General features: G+C 42.9%; 2 protein-coding genes across 8 annotated transcripts in view; one reads left to right on the top strand and one right to left on the bottom strand.

Annotated features, from left to right (window-relative positions):
- Positions 1-3,744, top strand: part of FNIP2 (folliculin interacting protein 2) — a 124,074-nt gene extending 120,330 nt beyond the window's left edge. For all 7 annotated transcript variants that reach the window (XM_070474922.1, XM_070474925.1, XM_070474920.1 and 4 more), the window contains one exon: positions 62-3,744. In XM_070474922.1, coding sequence (XP_070331023.1) covers positions 62-140 — 79 coding nt within the window. In that variant the 3' untranslated portion in view covers positions 141-3,744. The remainder of the gene's footprint in view (positions 1-61) is intronic.
- SPMIP2 (sperm microtubule inner protein 2) overlaps positions 1-18,165 on the bottom strand; it is a 123,181-nt gene that overhangs the window by 3,921 nt on the left and 101,095 nt on the right. The window contains exon 4 of the mRNA XM_020901446.2: positions 9,673-9,862. Within this exon, the coding sequence (XP_020757105.2) occupies positions 9,673-9,862 (190 nt within the window). The remainder of the gene's footprint in view (positions 1-9,672; positions 9,863-18,165) is intronic.

The raw sequence follows: 18,165 nt of genomic DNA, 5'->3' as shown, positions 1-18,165 counted from the left end.
CGGGACGCTCCTATAAATCCTGCCACTTTAATGTAACTACCTCCCCTCTCTCCACATTCAGGATCGAGTCCAACGACCTGCCTCTGCTGACGGCCATTGCGAGCACTCACTCTCCTTACGTCGCCCAGATACTCTTGTAAGCTAATGCTCAGGACAGCTCCTCCTTGAAGAAAATCGGATTCTCAGCCGGAGGAGGAAGGACGGCAGCTCCCTGCGACCACAAGGCGCCAGCAGGGCGGACGGACGCGGTCCTCCCCACGCTGTGCTGTGTGAGGGGGAGTCGCTTCCCGGGTGCTGGCTGGAAGCCGTAGGTTTACTGACTCCAGGCGTCTGTGTTGGCATGGGCAGTCAGGCCTCCATCACCCTCGAGTCAGCATGGGCGCTGAGGGCACAGCGGTGACCAGGGACCTGAGCGTGGGCCTGAGCGACGCAGGCATCATCGCTGCTAGAAACATCCCAGAGTGCAAGCGTGAGCTCCCCAAGCTGGAGGAAGCGATCCTGCTGTCCCGAGAAGGCAATCAGCACGGGGACCCTGGGCACCAGGCACCGCGGTGTCGTGAAGCCCGCGTGTACTGCCTCTGCTCCGCTGGCTCTGGTGTCACCATCTGGCAGAGTGCACGAGGGGGCTGGCTGTGGGGAGCAGAGCTCCAGGGACCCACTGCTTCCGGCCTTCCCCCACTTTCCCTTGTTTGAGATGCAGCCACGGGTAGGTTAGGGATGGACTGTTGGTGCAATAAACCCGAGAATCAATGTAGCATCCTCGTCCCATCCACACAGTGCACAGCAGCGGAGGGCACAGTCCGACCCCTCTCGCTTCGTCCTGAGACTTCAGAGCTCTCAGCAGCCTTGTCAAAGGGGCCGTTTACCAAAGTTATTTCTATAAGCTCGAGAGCATTTCTGTGGCTAAATCCCTCCAGCTAAAGCCACCTTTTTCCTGTAACAGTTAATACAGATGACTATTTACACTTTAAAAGGCACAGCTGTCCAGGTGGGAAGTGAAATTTGCAACAGTTCAGGATGACTTATGAATCAGTTTGAACATTTCTAAACAATCCATCTATGAGCTCAATTTTTACTCCATCATCTCTGTGCCTTCCAAACCCTACATCCTTTTCAAAACACCTTCCCAGAAATTGACTGCCCTGTAGTATAAAACCTGCCACAAGGCAGTATTGCTTAAGTATGAGCGTAGTTTGCTTTTTAAAAACGCTGAATTTTCTGTTGATACAAACTTTAGTTTACTGATTGTGAAGCAGGCGATGTCCTGACATCCAGGGTAAAGGAAAAGACTAGTAAATTGGTGGCTAAAAGGCAGGGCTAACCCTGTTAACAGCACACCTGTTAACACCTGCAGACCTTGAGGACGTTCATTCTAACCAGGCTCTGATCTCCTTCTTTATAAATCGATGCCAATCCTTTCCGTGTAGCTTCTGCACCGAAGAATATGAAACGACTTCCCTTTCAGGAGTTAGAGTACTCTGTCTTCAGATTTGCTATGTGATAAAATCCTAATCCCAAACCCCAAGTTACATACGTCTCTGTCTTTATTCTTTGATAAATGCGAGTTGTTTGTTTGAAAGAGCAGAGCAGCAGGACCAATGGAAAAAAAGAGGTGTGTTCTTTCTTAGGAGTGGTTCTTAGGGATAGGTCAGAACTCCGGCCTTCCCCTCTCTTTTTAAGAAATTGTGTTGGGTTTTTTTTTCCCTTGGCTGCTCCACTCAGCCTGTAGGATCTTAGTTCCCCTACCAGAGATTGAATCTGGGCCCTTGGCAGTGAAAGCTCAGAGTGCCAACCACTGGACCATCGGGGAAGTACCCCTTCTCTCTCTCTTTTTAAGGATGTGAAGCGCAGAGGGTCTCGAGACTCTAAAAATCTTTAATTTGTATTTTATGTCTTTCTCTCATAAAAGCGATGTCCACTTTATCTGTTTTCTGTTTTCCTTTTGCCTGACGTCCGAGATGAGACGGGTATTTAGAGTCCCTGGTCCCATGACACCGTGGCGGTTGTCGCGGACCTGCCCACGGCCGCCCTCTCCCCATCTGTGTCCCTTACGTGTGATGCACTGTGCTGAGCGAGCTCACAGCGTCCCCTCTGCACCGGCTTTGAGCATCCCCCAGTCTCTGACTCCCTTCTCACTGGCATGTTCTGGACGCTTTCCCTCCCCTGCCACCCTCCAGGGTTTACAGACAATAACTAGATGCAAAATCAGTGCAGGTAGCGGCCTGTGGAGCATTAGACCCAGCCCAGGGAAGCTGAGCTTTAAATGGTCAATTCTCAACTTCACACAGAAAAGATGTGGCCCAGCCCCTGGCAGCTGAGGAAACTAGCTTGGCCTCTGCATGCACCCCTCCCCCAGAAGAAGGTGACGAGGGAGACCCCTCAGGACACCAGGCAGCCCGCCCCTCACGGCTGCCGCCTGCACCACAGACCAGGAATGTTGCTGCTCTTCTGTAAACCCTCCTCCTCTCAACAACATCCACCTGTTCTCTCGTAAACACAACCTCTTCCCAAAAGTGGAAAAAGAATCTCATGGAACTGGGTGGAGACACGCCAGACACCACCCCGGGGCCGGGTTCTGTCTCAGCCACAGAGGTGAGGAAGGGACCCGCCCTCGCCCAGGCCCACCTCAAGAAAAAAACAAAATTAAAAAAAAAATGTACAAATAGAGAAAACTACCTCAGTTGACAGGATTCCACCTTTAGGGTTTCTTCAACTTTGACGTCTTACCTGTTGAGTGTACCTTTTGTAGCATCTTGCTTGTCCAGGCGAATGGGGGCAGACAGAGCGGGTATGCACCAGCGTTACCGTTCAGGCCTTCCTCCAGCATGTCGGGGTTTAATTTTTCGTAGATTGACGAGTGATACGAATGTAAAGATACTTGTGTACGTTTAAACATGACAATGAAAACTTAAAATGTAGCTTCCATACTTGTGCATAATTCCAAAGTATTTTATTTTTATCAGTGTTAAATAGCTTTTTGTACAGGCTCCAATCCATTTTTCTGAAGTGTGCTGTTTTTTAATGAAAGTAACGATAAACTTTTCACATCCCATGGAACTGCCGTTTACACATCACAACTTTTTAAACTTATCATATTTTTCAAAGTTAACTTTTTTCGAGGGAGGGAAATCCCCGCCTGTTAAAGGATACTAATCTCTTGTTTTGGCTCTTCTAATTAGGTCCTGAGATTTTATAAAATTCAGTCAGTAGCTTTTTAGGTTCCTCACTGGAGTTGGTTGTACATAAAAATAAAGAATATAAAGTGACCCTACAGTTCTTTTAAATATCTGGATTTTTCCACTTACATGTGCTTTTGAAAGTATTTTGTCCATGCATACTTTCACCAATAAATTGAAAAAGTCTTGAGCTTCTTGGTAAATGTGAACCATTTGTTTTCTATTGTGCTTTGGGGGCAGGAACCTTTTAATATAATATTTGCCTAAATCAAGCAGCCCCCTCTGAATGTTAATTTTTAAATGTCCACATTTGGTGAACCATAAATCTTGGAAGCAAGACTGCAATATGCTTAAATTTAAGTGGTGTTTAAAAAGGAGAAAATTCCAGGATTGGTTTGTTATCATTGAAGTTCCATTACAACAAATTGATAGGACTTTGTTTTTGATCAGTTAAATAGATACCAGTATCAATGTATGGAATTCTTTTTTCTTAAAACTTGTTCACATATTACTTTGATCCATTTTTCTGTGGCATCTGGTGCAATAAACCTTCTGAATTTATCTTGAACACTTTCTTGGTACTGCCTATGATTTGTCTGTTTAATCAGACTTAGACATCTCATTTCCAGTAATTCACACTGAAACAAACCCACTGTAAATGTTAGTGACTCTCAGCAGGGGTGTTTGGTGAGCAGGTAATGGGAGAGGGTTCCAGGCACAGAGTGGATGGGAGCAGAGCAAATCTCCCAGGGATAGAGAAACTCTCGTCACGTGCTGGACACCACGGAATAAGGGGTTATCCCACCTCCTGTGTGACTTACATATCCTGCTGCCGTTCATATGGGTGAAAACCTGTTTATAATGATTTAAGCTGAGAATTTAATTCTGCTTTAGATAAATGCACAACATACTTTTCTCATGATCTTAATATGTACCTAATTTTCTAGGTAATGCCACTGTTGTATAAACTGAGGCAAGATTTTACTTTGTAAGGTTTAGGATGTTAATAAGAACTGACATACATTTGGAAAACCATATTACCAGTAGCTGTGTTTATCATGGAGTTTGTCATCAACACAGTCTTCTGATCGTCTCTGCTTATAGCTACTTAGAGCTGTTGCCTTCACGGAGATTCCATTTGGAAGCAAGTGTCTGATGATTATACTTTCTAAACTACTAATGCCCCAATATTTATGTATTAAACTATATATTAATATAAGTTGTAAAATAGTACCACTAGGACATTACAGTGGTTTGTCATAAATTATGTGTGTAAGTAAGTTAGTCTGTTGATGAAAATTATGCATTTTATTTTAGGAAAATAAAGGGCATTACAAAATATTTACTATGAAATCTATCACTGATGCATACAGCCTCAAGAAAAACATGCTATTAAATGTAACTTTTGTAGCAATATAAGACCACATTGAATCATGTCATCTTAAGACTACAGTTCAGTCCTCAGTCATGTCCAACTCTTTGCAACCCCGTGGACTGACTGCAGCACACCAGGCCTCCCTGTCCATCACCAAGTCTCAGAACATACTCAAACTCATGTCCATCGAGATGGTGATGCCATCCAACCATCTCATCCTCTGTTGTCCCCTTCTCCTCCTGTCTTCAATCTTTCCCAGTATCAGGGTCTTTTCAAATGAGTCAGTTCTTTGCATCAGGTGACCAAAGTATTGGAGCTTCAGCTTCAGCATCAGTCCTTCCAAAGAATATTCAGGACTGATTTCCTTTAGGATTGATTGATTTGATCTTGCAGTCCAAGGGACTCTCAAGAGTCTTCTCCAACACCACAGTTCAAAAGCATTAATTCTTTGGTGCTCAGCTTTCTTTATAGTCCAACTCTCATATTCATACATGACTACTGGAAAACCATAACTTGGACTAGATGGACCTCTGTCTGCAAAGTAATGTCTCTGCTTTTTAATATGCTGTCTAGGTTTGTCATAGCTTTTCTTCTAAGGAGCAAGCATCTTCTAATATCATGGCTGCAGTTACCATCTGCAATGATTTTGGAGCCCAAAAACAATAAAGTCTGTCACTGTTTCCATTGTTTCCCCATCTATTTGCCATGAAGTGATGGGACCGAATGCCACAGTCTTATTTTTTTGAGTGTTGAGTTTTAATCCAACTTTTTTAAGACTACAGGAAGGAGGTAATGTTAGATAGACTGGAATGCTATGGTCTTCGTTTTCTGAATGTTGAGTTTTAAGCTTCAGCATTATGCAAACCAAAAATTTCCAGATGTCCAAGCTGGGTTTAGAAAAGGAGGAGGAACTAGGGATCGAATTGCTAACATTCACTGAATTATAGAGAAAGCAAGGGATTTCAGAAAAAGCATCTCTGTTTCATCGACTACACTAAAGCCTTTGTATGGATCATGACAAACTGCAGAAAGCTCTTAGAGAGATGGGAATTACCAGACCATCTTACCTGTCTCCCGAGAAACCTATATGCGGGTCAAGAAGCAACACCTAAGAACCCTGTAGGGAACAACTGATTGGTTCAAGATCGAGAAAGGAGTATGACAGGGTTGTCTGCTGTCACCCTGTTTGTTTAACCTATACGCTGAGCACACCATGAGAAATGCCGGGCTGGGTGAGTTACAAGCCACAATCAAGATAGGCAGGAGAAACATCAACAACCTCAGATACGCAGATGATACCACTTTAATGGCAGAAAGCGAAGAGGAACTAAAGAGCCTCTTGATGAAGGTGAAGGAGAGTGAAAGAGCCAGCTTAGGACTAAATAGTAAAAAAGACTAAGATCATGGCATATGGCCCCATTACTTCATGGCAAATAGAAGGGGGAAATGTGGAAATAGTGATAGATTTCTCCTTCTTGGGCTCTAAAATCACTGTGGATGGTGACTGCAGCTATGAAATCAGAAAATGATTGCTTCTTGACAGGAAAGCAATGACAAACCTAGACAATGTGTTGAAAAGCAGAGGTATTACTCTGCCAACAAAGGTCCATATAGTCAGGGCTATGGTCTTCCCAATGGTCATGTAAGGTTGTGAGAGTTGGACCATAAAGAAGGCCGAGTGCCTAAGAACTGATGCCTTTGAACTGTGGTGCTGGAGAAGACTCCTGAAAGTCCCTTGGGCAACAAGGAGATCATACCAGTCGATCTTAAGGGAGATCAACCCTAAAAATTCACTGAAAGGACTGATGCTGAAATTGAAGCTCCAGTATTTTGGTCATCTGATGTGAACAGACGACTCATTTGAAAAGTCCCTGATTCTGGGAAAGATTGAGGGCAGGAGGAGAAGAGGGTGTCAGAGGATGAAATGGCTGGACAACATCACCAATCCAGTGAACATGAACTTGGGCAAACTCTGGGAGATGGTGAGGGACAGGGAGGCCTGGCGTGCTGCAGTCCATGGGGTCACAAAGAGTCGGACGTGACTGGGCACCTGAACAACAATAACAACCCAGATATCTGGTCTCACACCAGTGTGATGTTACTGTGAAAGCATTTCATGAGAGAAACACTGAGATGAATCAGCTTTGAGTAAAGTGGATAATCCTCCATAACATGAGGGGGAGGCTCATCCGGTCAGTGGGAGGACTTCAGAGGAAACAGAGATTGAGATCCCCTGAAGAAGAGGGAATTCTGCTTTCCAGCAGCCTTCACACAATTGCCTGGGTCTCCAACCTCCTGGCTTACATGTAGATGTGGGATTCACCAGCCTCCACAACCACATGAGCCAATTCCTTAAAAGAAAGCAATCTGTGTGTCTGTCTTTTTATCCATCCATCCATCCATCCATTTGTCCCTTTATCCATCCATCCTATTGGTTCTTTTCCTCTGGAGAACCCCTGAGTAATACAGGTACTTAAGATATTGGCCCAAGGACATACATGAGGAACCAGCAACACAGCTGGGAGCCAGATTATCATCACACCGGGTTATAGGATGGATACTTGGAAGCAAAGATCTTTAACATACTTCACAGCTTCCCCTTGAGGGTTGAGAGGCAATTCACATAGACTCAGTATGTGCTGCAAAGTGGGTGCCGGAGAATAGGCAGAGCCCAAGTGAGGACAGCCTCTGAGATGGCAGGGGAGGAGGTATCACCCCGTTTGTGGTGGGAGAGTGGGGATTAATCCCCACACTGAGCCTTGCCCTCTGTGTTCTTGAAACCTCCAGCCAGCAGTCATCAGCCCTTTCCTGGCCCGCTAGATCTCAGTCTACTGAGCCTCCTCCTAGGCCCCCTGTCCCCCTTCTTTACCCTCAATTTCTCCTTCCTTGACAGCTGAGCATTTTCTAGAGAGGCTTCCTTGGCATTCACCTCTTTGCTTCCTACTCTCTCACTGCCCCCTGCCTCCCTGCCTCATCTCATAAGGTCTGGGGTCAGTCGGCCTCCACTGCCTTCTCCCGTAGTTACTGAGGTCTTTCCCCATGTCCAGTTGGTAACCAGAGCTGCTGAACTTATTTTCTTTGGGTCCCAATGCATCGCCTTTTCCCCTTCCCCTTTGCCTTCTTTCAATCCCTCCTCATTTCTCAACTGGGTTACCACAATGCCCTCAAGAACATCAGTGTCATGAAAGACCAAGGCTGAGGAGCTGTTCCTAACTAGAGCAGGCTGTGAGGCTTGAGAACTAAACATAAGAGCTAATCCTGAATCAAACACTTCGTCAGGGAACATGACAAAGAGCACCGCTGGGTCAACTAATAAAATCTGGTTATGAACTGTAGATTAGGTAACACTGTATCAGTGCTAAGTTTGCTATACCTTATCATTGTACCATGGTTATGTGTGAGAACCCCCTCATTCTTAAGAAATGCACCCTGAAATCTTCAGAGGTAAAACAAAACCATGTCTGCAACTTACCTTCAAATGGTTCAGTAAAAACAAAAGTGTGTGTGTGTGTGTGTGTGTGTGTGTGTGTGTGTGTGTGCGCGTGTGTGTGTGTGTGTGTAGAAAGAAAACATTAGAGCAAATAAAATTACCAATCAACAATTCTGGGTGAGGAGTGTATCAGTTCACTTTGTACTGTTCTTGCACCTCTTCTGTAAGCTTGAAATCATTCCAAAGTCAGTCTTTCAACAGATTTTTTTTTAATGCATAAAAGCTTCTCAATTGGATTTAGTAGGATGCATTTGGGATCATTCCATGATCACGCTAGTTCTACACAAAATTAATTCACTAGTAGAAAATAATGAATTAAAGCCTCTTTCACACACACTGCAATAAATCTCACTTGGACCCAGCTCAAAATTCAGACCACATAGGAATGTCAGCAGCCAAAAGCTCCCTTCTTCAATTCAGAGCATCCCTGGGGCAGGACCTCCTGAGGACTTCCTTGGTTCCTCACAGAGTGTTTCAGATGGATATATAATTAATTGTCACACAGACAACTCCTGATGAACAGAACTCTGGTGCCAAAGGGAAAGCAATATTCTAGGGCAGTGGCAAGATTCTCCAGTGGGGGCAAGCAGCCTCTCTCCTGGTAGAGAACAGGAGTGGCAGTGTATCTGAGCTAGTGTGGTCATCTTCTATCAGGGAAGGTTCTTGCCACACTCCATACTGAAATGACTACAGAGAGGATCTGCTGTGGGATGATGCAGGAAGACCTCAGGAAATGGTTGTTCGTCTGAATATATGCTTACACACTCTCCACCTGACTCTCCTGGTAGCTCTACAAAACATTCAGGACAGATAAAAACATCCCCATTTTATGAATGAAAAAAACCACATTGGGAAATTATGCAACTTGTTCAACATTCAGACAGTAATGGGGAGAAAACCTTGAATCTGAACTGGGAACTCTGTTGACCAATCTGTGGGGTTTTAAGGATTGGTTATAGATTGACCTCATTTCACAGACTGAGAGGTTTCTCAGGTTTTGGAAACCAAGCAGATGTCTATGCTCTCTAGGTTAAACCATACGATATATAAGTGGTTCTAAGGACTAAGCCACACCTCATGTGTAAAATTGGAATAATACTCACCTATATAGACATCACTGTGGAAATCCGATATGAATTACAAAACATTTTGATAGGTTGAAAAGAGCGATAAAATCGATTATTTGTAGTATTACTATTAAATGAAAAGTAAAAAAGAAAGTGAAAATGTAGTCGTGTCTTCCTCTTTGCCACCCCATGGACTATAGCCCGCCAGGCTCCTCTGTCCATGGGATTCTCCAGGCAAGAATACTAGAGTGGGAGGCCATTCCCTTCTCCAGAGGATCTTCTCTAGCCAGAAATTGAACCCAGGTCTCCTGCATTGGCAGGTGGGTACTTCACCATTTGAGCCACTAAGGAAGCCCATTACTATAAACAGCAGTAAGTCATATGTTAAAACAGCTTAGCCTTTTCCAGAATGACTCAGAAAAGCTAATGACCCATGAAAGTGAAAAGTGAAAGTTATCTTTGTGATCCTGTGGACCGTAGCCCACCAGGCTCCTCTATCCATGGAATTCTCCAGGCAAGAGTACCGGAGTGGGTTGCCATTTCTTTCTCCATAATGATCCATACCTCCTCCTTTTTCGGTAGCTTCGGCAGCTTTGGCGGTCTGGACGCTATCGGCAGGGCTGCCTTGCTCTGTCGGAGGAGGACGGCCCGTTTGGAGTTTCTTTGGCTGGTGTCCTCGTAATCCCCCATGTGCCAGGCGATAAAACCACGACTGGGGCTTCCTTCCGCATCCATAATAGAAGGATTGGGTTGCCTGAAACAGGAACAGATTGGTTGGTCCTCACACTGGAAGGATGTTAGAAATAAGGCCACCAGTTTTCAGATGCTGGAGACTCACCTGCTTCTGTTGTGATCGTGGTGATAGCTTGAAAAGCTAAGGCCCCCAAGCCCTGAGCCAGCATCCTGAGAAGTTTCAAGACTCTGCCCCTCCACTTCCCCAGGGAACTACCTTCCAAGGTGAACACTTATCTAGGAAGGTTATCGATCATTTTGTCTGGGTACCATGACTGCTCCAGGCATCCTTCCAAGCCGAACAGGTCAGATGCTGGGAAGCTGGGGGCGAGCCAGGCCTTGAGTTCTCCTGAAAGACACGCCGGCTGGGTCTGAGACCTCAGGAACTCAGGGAAATGCCAACTTGGTGATGGCAGACTCTGGCTTTGGACAATGAGCCACAGCAAAGATCCTGGCTTCATTCCCCTTTCCCAATCCAACACCCTTAAACTAGAATATTCTCTGAGGACAGCTTGTCCATGGTAAAGGGCCAGGTCTCGGGGCAAAGACACGAGGATCATAGGATAAGTATTCGCCTTGGGCTCCCCTGGTAGCTCAGACGGCAAAGGACCAGGCTGCCAACTTAGGAGACTCAGGTTCAATCCCTCATTTGGAAGATGCCCTTGAGAAGGAAATGGCAACCCACTCCAATGCTCTTGCCTGGAGAATTCCACGGATAGAGGACCATGGAGGGCTACAGTCTATCGGGTTGCAAAGAGTCCGACGTGACTGAGCAACTAACACTCTCATTTGGAAGAAAATTGGAGCTTCCTACCCCCAAACCCCTCTTTACCAGGCGCCCAGGGCCTCTTGGCCACTGCAAAGCTTCTTTCCTAGACCCTGAGTCTTCTGGCTTCCTCAGTTCTTTGGGTCGAGGGTCGGGGCAGATCTGTGCAGCCCTCACTCCTGGCAAGTCCAACACTAGGGAAGTAACTTGAAGACAACTAAAGACAGGTGGGTTCTAGAACTTATGGGAATTGGGGCCAGGAGGAGAGGCAGCACTGAGCGGAGCTGAGTGGACGGGAAGACCCCTTCTTCCACCAGACCCCTCCTTCCTCTCCATAACCACAGAGCCCCTGTCACCTCTTGCAAGCCTGCCCCCAGACACCCCATTGCTAGTAGGACAGAGGTCCACTCTCCAAGTCCACAAAGGGGGGTGGTCGCTGTCTGTTTCTTTTTTTAATGCTCTGCCCACGGGGCCCCCAGGCCCCTCCCACTGGCCGTTTTCTCCCTGCCGAGACCCCTGTGCTCCCAGCCGCCCCCACCTCCACCAGCTCAGAGGAGGACTCACCTCCAGACCTCTGGCCTTGTCCCCCACTTTTCCTTCTCCCTGTGACCACCGTCTCCTTCAGGGACAAATGGCAGCTACTCCTTGACAACCCCTCTCCTCTGAAGACTTCCTTCACCCCTGTTGTCGTTCAGTCACTAAGTCATGTCGGACAGTTCGTGACCCCGTGGACTGCAGCACACAAGGCCTCCCTGTCCATCACCAAGTCCCGGAGCTTGCTCAAACCCGTGTTCATTGAGTCAATGATGCCATCCAACCATCCCATCCTCTGTCATCCCCTTCTCCTCCCACCGTCAATATTTCCCAGGATTCGGGTCTTTTCTAATGAGTAGGCTCCTCACATCAGGGGGCCAAAGTGTTGGAGCTTCAGCTTTAGTATCAGTCCTTCCAATGAATATTCAGGGTGGATTTCCTTTAGGTTTGACTGGTTTGATTTTCTTGCAGTCCAAGCGACTCTCAGGAGTCTTCTCCAGAACCACACTTCAAGAGCATCAGTTCTTTGTCACTCAGCCTTCTTTATGGTCCAACTCTCACATCCGTACATGACTACTGGAAGATCTTTGATAGACCTTTGTCGGCAAAGTAATGTCTCTGCTTTTTAATATGCTGTCTACGTTTGTCATAGCTTTTCTTTCAAGCAGCAAGTGTCTTTTAATTTTGTGGCTTCAGTCACCATCTGCAGTGATTTTGCAGTCCAAGAAAATAAAATCTGTCACTGTTTCCACTTTTTCTCCATCTATTTGCAGGACTGGATGCCATGATCTTAGTTTTTTTTGTTGTTTGTTTTTTAACTGTTTTCCTCCTTTGGTAGCACATTGTATTTGACTTATCTGATGGAAGCTGGTAGCATATACTTATTAATAAATTGCTAGTGAAGCAGGTTCTCCTCCTCCCACTTCAGGGCTCCTTTAAGAACCCAGAAGTGCCTCCTTCATCACTGCCTCCCAGGCGCATTACCCTCCTGAAGCATGGCCGGCCCAGGGGATCTGTGATGGATGAGGAGGGAGAGGATCAGAGCTGAGTTACTTTAAGGCCCGACCCTTCTGCAGTTACTTCCCTCCCACCAGGGCAGGTATGAAGGCATGGATCCTGCACCCTCCTGGGTCTGAGTTTTCTTATTCATGACTACAGAGTAATTGCCAGGGACAATTTTAGGAAAGCGTAAAGGGAAAGAGAGCTGCTGGTTAGAATGTATGGAACAGGCACTGTTTACTGTTTCCACTAGCTTGATTCATGATTCCTAGGAAAACCATTTCATACTAATGTGCCGCATTTCCCTAAAAATAATATATTACAGAAGGAATGACACAGAAGAGCTTAGAAAAGAAAAATCCTTGCATGTCCTTAGTCTTCATTCAAGTGCTAAAATATTTTATAATCTGTTTTAAATTCAGACCATCCTGGTAATCTCACATTACCAGGAACAATAGAAAATTAAAAATTAATTGTAAGTCAGAGACTTTAGAGATCTTATACATACAATTGCCACATTAACTATGGGAATTTACACACACTATAATGGAACTTACAAATGAGCCATAAAAGTCAAAAGCTGCTGAAAGAGCAGAACGTTTGGCTCTAGAAAGTTTTGAAGTATGAATGTCAGGCCATCAGTAATGATTTGGTGTTAGTTACAAATGCACAAAGGCAGCGAACACTCACACACACACACATAGACACACACAGACACACACACACACACACACACAGACACACAGACACACACACACACACACCACTATCCCCAAGTAGTGCAAATATTCCTAATGTAACATTCTATTGATTGTGTTAAGTAGACCCCTAAGGTTCAGGTCTTTTTCTTTTTAAATAAATTCAAGCTTATAGAAAGATGGAGGCACACCATAAAGGCTTCTTTTCCTAAACAATTTGAAAGTACATTATTGACATATTACCCATTATTCCCAACTACTTGCTTGGCCAAAAAGTTCCTTCAGTTTATGGTCATGAAATGTTATGAAAAACTGCAAAGACGCTTTTTGGCCAACTCAATACCTACATGTGTAATTTCTGCAAACAAAGACATTCTATATAACTTCAATATAATCATCAAAATTAGAGGAAATTAGCATAAATGGCAAAATAAAAAATAAACAAGTAGGACTACATCAAATTAAAAAGCTTTGGTACTGCAAAAGAAACCATCTATGAAGTGAAAACACAACTTATGTAATAGGGAAAAATATTTGCAAACTGGCTATCTGATAAAGGGCTAATATCCAAAATACATAAAAACTCAATAGAAAAATTTAAAAATATGCCAATTTTTAAATGGGCAAAGGGTCTGAAGAGACATTTTCCCATTTTCTCCTTTAGAGATACATGAAAGGCCAACACACACATGAGAAGATGTTCAACATCACTAATCATTAGGGAAATACAAATTAAAACTATAGTAAGATATCCCCTCACACCTGTCAAAATGGCCATCATCAAAAAGACAAAAAATAACAAGTATTGGTGAGGATGTAGAGCAAAGGGAACTCTTAAACACTGTTGGCAGGAATGTGAATTGGTGCAACCACTATGGAAACAAGTACAGAGGATCCTCAAAATAATTAAAAACAGAACTGCCATAAGCTCTGGCAATTCCACTTCTGGGAGTATATCTAAAAGGAACAAAAACACTAAATTGAAAAGATGTTTGCACCTCAATGTTTACAGCAGCATTATTTATAATAGCCAAGACATGGAAACAACCCAAGTGTCTGTCAATGGATAAATGGATAAAGACATTGTGGTATACACCTATATAATGTCTATTCAGTTCAGTTCAGTCACTCAGTCGGGTCCAGCTCTTTGCGACCCAGTGGACTGCAGCATACCAGGCCTCCCTGTCCATCACCAACTCCCAGAGATTACTCAAACTCATGTCCATTGAGTCGGTGATGCCATTCAACCATCTCATCTTCTGTCATCCCCTCTCCTCCCGCCTTCAATCTTCCCCAGCATCAGGATCATCTTTCCAATGAGTCAGTTCTTCGCATCAGGTGGCCAAAGTATTGGAGTTTCAGCTTCAGCATCAGTCCTTCCAATGAATATCCATAATAATGCGTATTACTCAGTCATTTAAAAAAAAAAAAAAAAACAAGGAAATCCTACCATTTGTGACAAGATGGATGAAGCTTAAGGGCACTATACTAAGTGATATAAGTCATACAGAGACAACTACTATATGATCTCACTTGTTTGTGGAATCTCAAAAAAGCAAAAAACAAAACTCACCAAATTCAAAGAAGAAAGAGTTCAGATTTATGTTACCAGATGCAGGGCACAGGGGAAAGGGAAACTGGATGAATGTGGTCAAAAGCTGTAAACTTTTAGTTGTAAGATAAATTCATACTAGGGGTGTGATGTACAACATGATGACTATAGTTAACGCTGATATATGAGAAACAAAACTGATCTTTAAGAGTTCTCATCACAGGAGAAATGTTTTTTTTTTTCTTTCCATTGTATCCATATGAAATGATGGATGTTAACTAAACCTATTGTAGTAATCATTTCACAACGTGTGTTAACCAAGCCACCATGCTCTACCCCCTTAAATTTGTACGGTAATGCATGTCAATTATTTCCAATATCCCTTGGTGCGGGTATTCAAGGAAATCAGAAAATTAACATTTGTATTACTAATACCCAATTCTCAGACACCATTCAGATTCTGCCAAATGTCCCAAAAGGATTCAGGTCAGAATCATACTTTTGTTTTCTTATTTCTTCAGTCCCCTTCATTCTGGAACAATTTCTCAATCTTCTTGCAACTTTCACTCAGCCTTGATCCTTCTGAAGAACACTGGCAGATGGGTTTATCTTATGTTTCCTCTTGTAGATTTAGGTTCTGCATCTTTGGACAGGAATAGCCCAGAATGGCAACTGGCGACGTTCACTTAAGTCACTGATCAGTGGTATCTGTCAGGCTTCTGTCTTGTAAAATTACTTTTCCTGTTTGTTATGAGTGTTTTATGGGAAAATACTTTGAAATTCTGTAAAAATCTCATCTGTGTCAAACTTTCAATTAATCAGTTAACATTACTATAAGTTCATGTTTCCCTGTTTTATTCACTAGGCTATCATCCATGACGCTCATTCTGATGCTCAAATTGTCCTAGACTTGACTCTTTGGAGCCCTTTTGATCTGGCTTCTGCTGTCCTTTACATGCGCCCCAGTCATTCTTTGAGCACTTCCTTAATTTTTAACATAGAGTTGTTCCAGATGCATCTTTCCCTTCCCCACACTCATGTTATATCCTCTCCTTCAAGAAATGGATTATTCCAGGGTTGTAGTTCCTTCTAGTGGAAAATGGTACTTAGAAACCAAGATCTGGGTGCAGGGCATTCCTCATACTATTGAGGTGCCACTGCACACAGCTTTCCTAGACAACATGGCGCTTTGGAAGGCTCGCTGTAGTTTTCTCCCTTTCCAAATGGGAGAAAGGGAGACTCTCTCCTGCTGAGGGGAACCTGGCTCGCATGCTCTTTATGTATTTGCTTATTTGATCAGTCTTCCTGTCTATCACCAGCATCGCACTGCTACCACCCCCTCTCCACCTGTGTCTGCCCTCCTCACCGCTTCTGGAATCCAACCTGCTACCCTCTGAAAGCCCCCCAACAGGTACCCTTCTCATCCTGCTCTGAACCACCATGGATCCCCAACTTCTCATTCTGGAGTGACAGTTCCTCTGCTAGACTACATCAGTGTCTCTAATAAATTATAGGGGAAAGGAAGAGAAAGGCAGGCAGATATTTTGGAAATATTCCCAAATGTCTATAAGAGTACTTGCATATGTCAGATTCTTGAATAAATGAATCTTTTTTTATCACTACACCTTGATAGGTTGACCTTCAGTGCAGCAATCATGCTTTGTGTCATTAAAACAATGAGATATAATAATTCACATGCCATAAAATCCATATGTCTAAGTAAACAATACAATTTTTTAAAATCATATTCACAAAGTTATGCAACTAACACTACTAATTCCAGTTATTTTTATCGCCCTAAAGAGAAAAACCTATGCCCATTGGCAGTCACTCCCCATTTCCCCTTCCCTCCAGCCTTTGACAACTACTAATCAACTTCCTATCCACTATGTGTCTATTTATTCAGGACATTTCATATAGACAGAATTGTATAATTATGTGCCTTTTGGAGTTGTCTTCTTTCACTTAACATAATGTTTCTAAGGTTTATCATGTTATAGTATGCATCAATACTTCATTCTGTTTTATGGCCAAGTAATATTCATCTTGTTAATCTATTCACCAGTGGATAGATATTTGGGTTGCTTCCACCTTTTTTCCTGTTAAGAATAGTGTTGCTATTAAACATTTATGTATGCTTTTACATGGATATATATTTTCATTTATCTTTGGTAGATAGCTAGGAGTAGAATTGTGGCATCGTATGGTAATTCTATGTTTAGCTTTTTGAGAAATTGCTGTTTTCCAAAATGGCTTCACCATGAAACTAATACAACATTGTTAATCAGCTGTAGTGCAATAAAATTTAAAAAACCAAAAATCCAAGACTCAAAAAACAAAGTGGTTTTGCCATTTTATGATGCCACTGGCAGTGTAAGGGTTCCAGCTTCTACACATCCTCATCAACAGTTGTATTTGCCTTTCTTTTCTATTTTCGCCATCCAAGTGTAAAGTCGTATCTCATTGTGGTTTTTATTTGTATTTCTTTAATAACTAATTACAGTAAACATTTTTTCATGAGTTTATTGACCACTTGCACATCTTCTTTGGAAAGATGTCTATTCATTCTTTGCCCATGTTTAATTGGGTTATTTGTCCTTTTACTGTGAGACTTGGGAGTGTTCTTTGTATATTCTGCATACAACTCCTCATAAGATGTATGATTTGAAAATATTTTCTCCCATTCAGTCAGCTGTCCTTTCACTTTCTTGATGGTATCTTTTGAAACATAAAGATTACTTAATTGTCTCATTTGTCTATTTTTTCTTTTGACCCTGTTCTTTGATGTCATATCTAACAAACCATGGCCTATTCCAAAGTCACAAAAAAATATTCAATGTTTTCCTCCAAGAGTTTTATAGTTTTAGCTTCTACATTTAGATCTACAATCATGTTGAGTTCATTTTTACATATGGTGTGAAGCTAAGGTCCAACTTTAATTTTTTGCTTGTGAATATCCCCACACCAATTTTTGGAAAAAACTATTTTTCCATATTGAATTGTCTCAGCACCCTTATTAAAATCAGATGACTGTAAATGTAAGGGTTTATTTCTGGACTCTCAATTGATCTACATGTCTCTCTTTTTGTCTGTACCACACTGTCTTGATTACTATAGCTTTGTAGTAAGTTTTGAAATAGAAAAATGTGAGTCCTCCAACATTACTCTTTATCAAGATTGTTTTGGCTATTTTCAGTCCCTTGCATTCCATTTAGATTTTAGAATCCGTTTGTTAATTGTGCAGAGAATGCTGATATCTTCAGAGAGATTGCATGAATCTATAGATCTATTTCAAGGACATTGCCATCTTAAAAGTGTTAAGTCTTCCAGTCCATAGACATTGTGTCTCTCCATTTAATTGGTCTTTTCCTTCTTTCAGTGATGTTTTGTAGTTTTCAGCTTATAAGTCTTATGCATCTTTTATTAAATTATTCCTAAGTATTTTATTATTTTGATGCTATTGTGAATGCAATTTTCTTAACTTCATTTTAGATTATTCATTGCTAGTATATAAAAATACATTTTTGTACATTGACATTTTATCCTGTAATTATACTGAACTCATTTATTAGTTCTAATAGATTTTAGGGCTTCCCTGGAGGCTCAGACAGTAGAAAATCTGCCTGCAATGCAGGAGACCTGGGTTTGATCCCTGCAGCAGGAAGACCCCCTGGAGAAGGAAATGGCAACCCACTCCAGTGATCTTACCTGGGGGATTCCATGGACAGGGAACCTGGTAGGCCACAGACCATGGAGTCACAAAAAGTCAGACACAA

The sequence above is a fragment of the Odocoileus virginianus genome, chromosome 12, assembly GCF_023699985.2.
Source record: "Odocoileus virginianus isolate 20LAN1187 ecotype Illinois chromosome 12, Ovbor_1.2, whole genome shotgun sequence".
NCBI lineage: Eukaryota > Metazoa > Chordata > Mammalia > Artiodactyla > Cervidae > Odocoileus > Odocoileus virginianus.
Note: the sequence above shows the minus strand (reverse complement) of the source record. Positions and strands in the feature narration are given on the sequence as shown.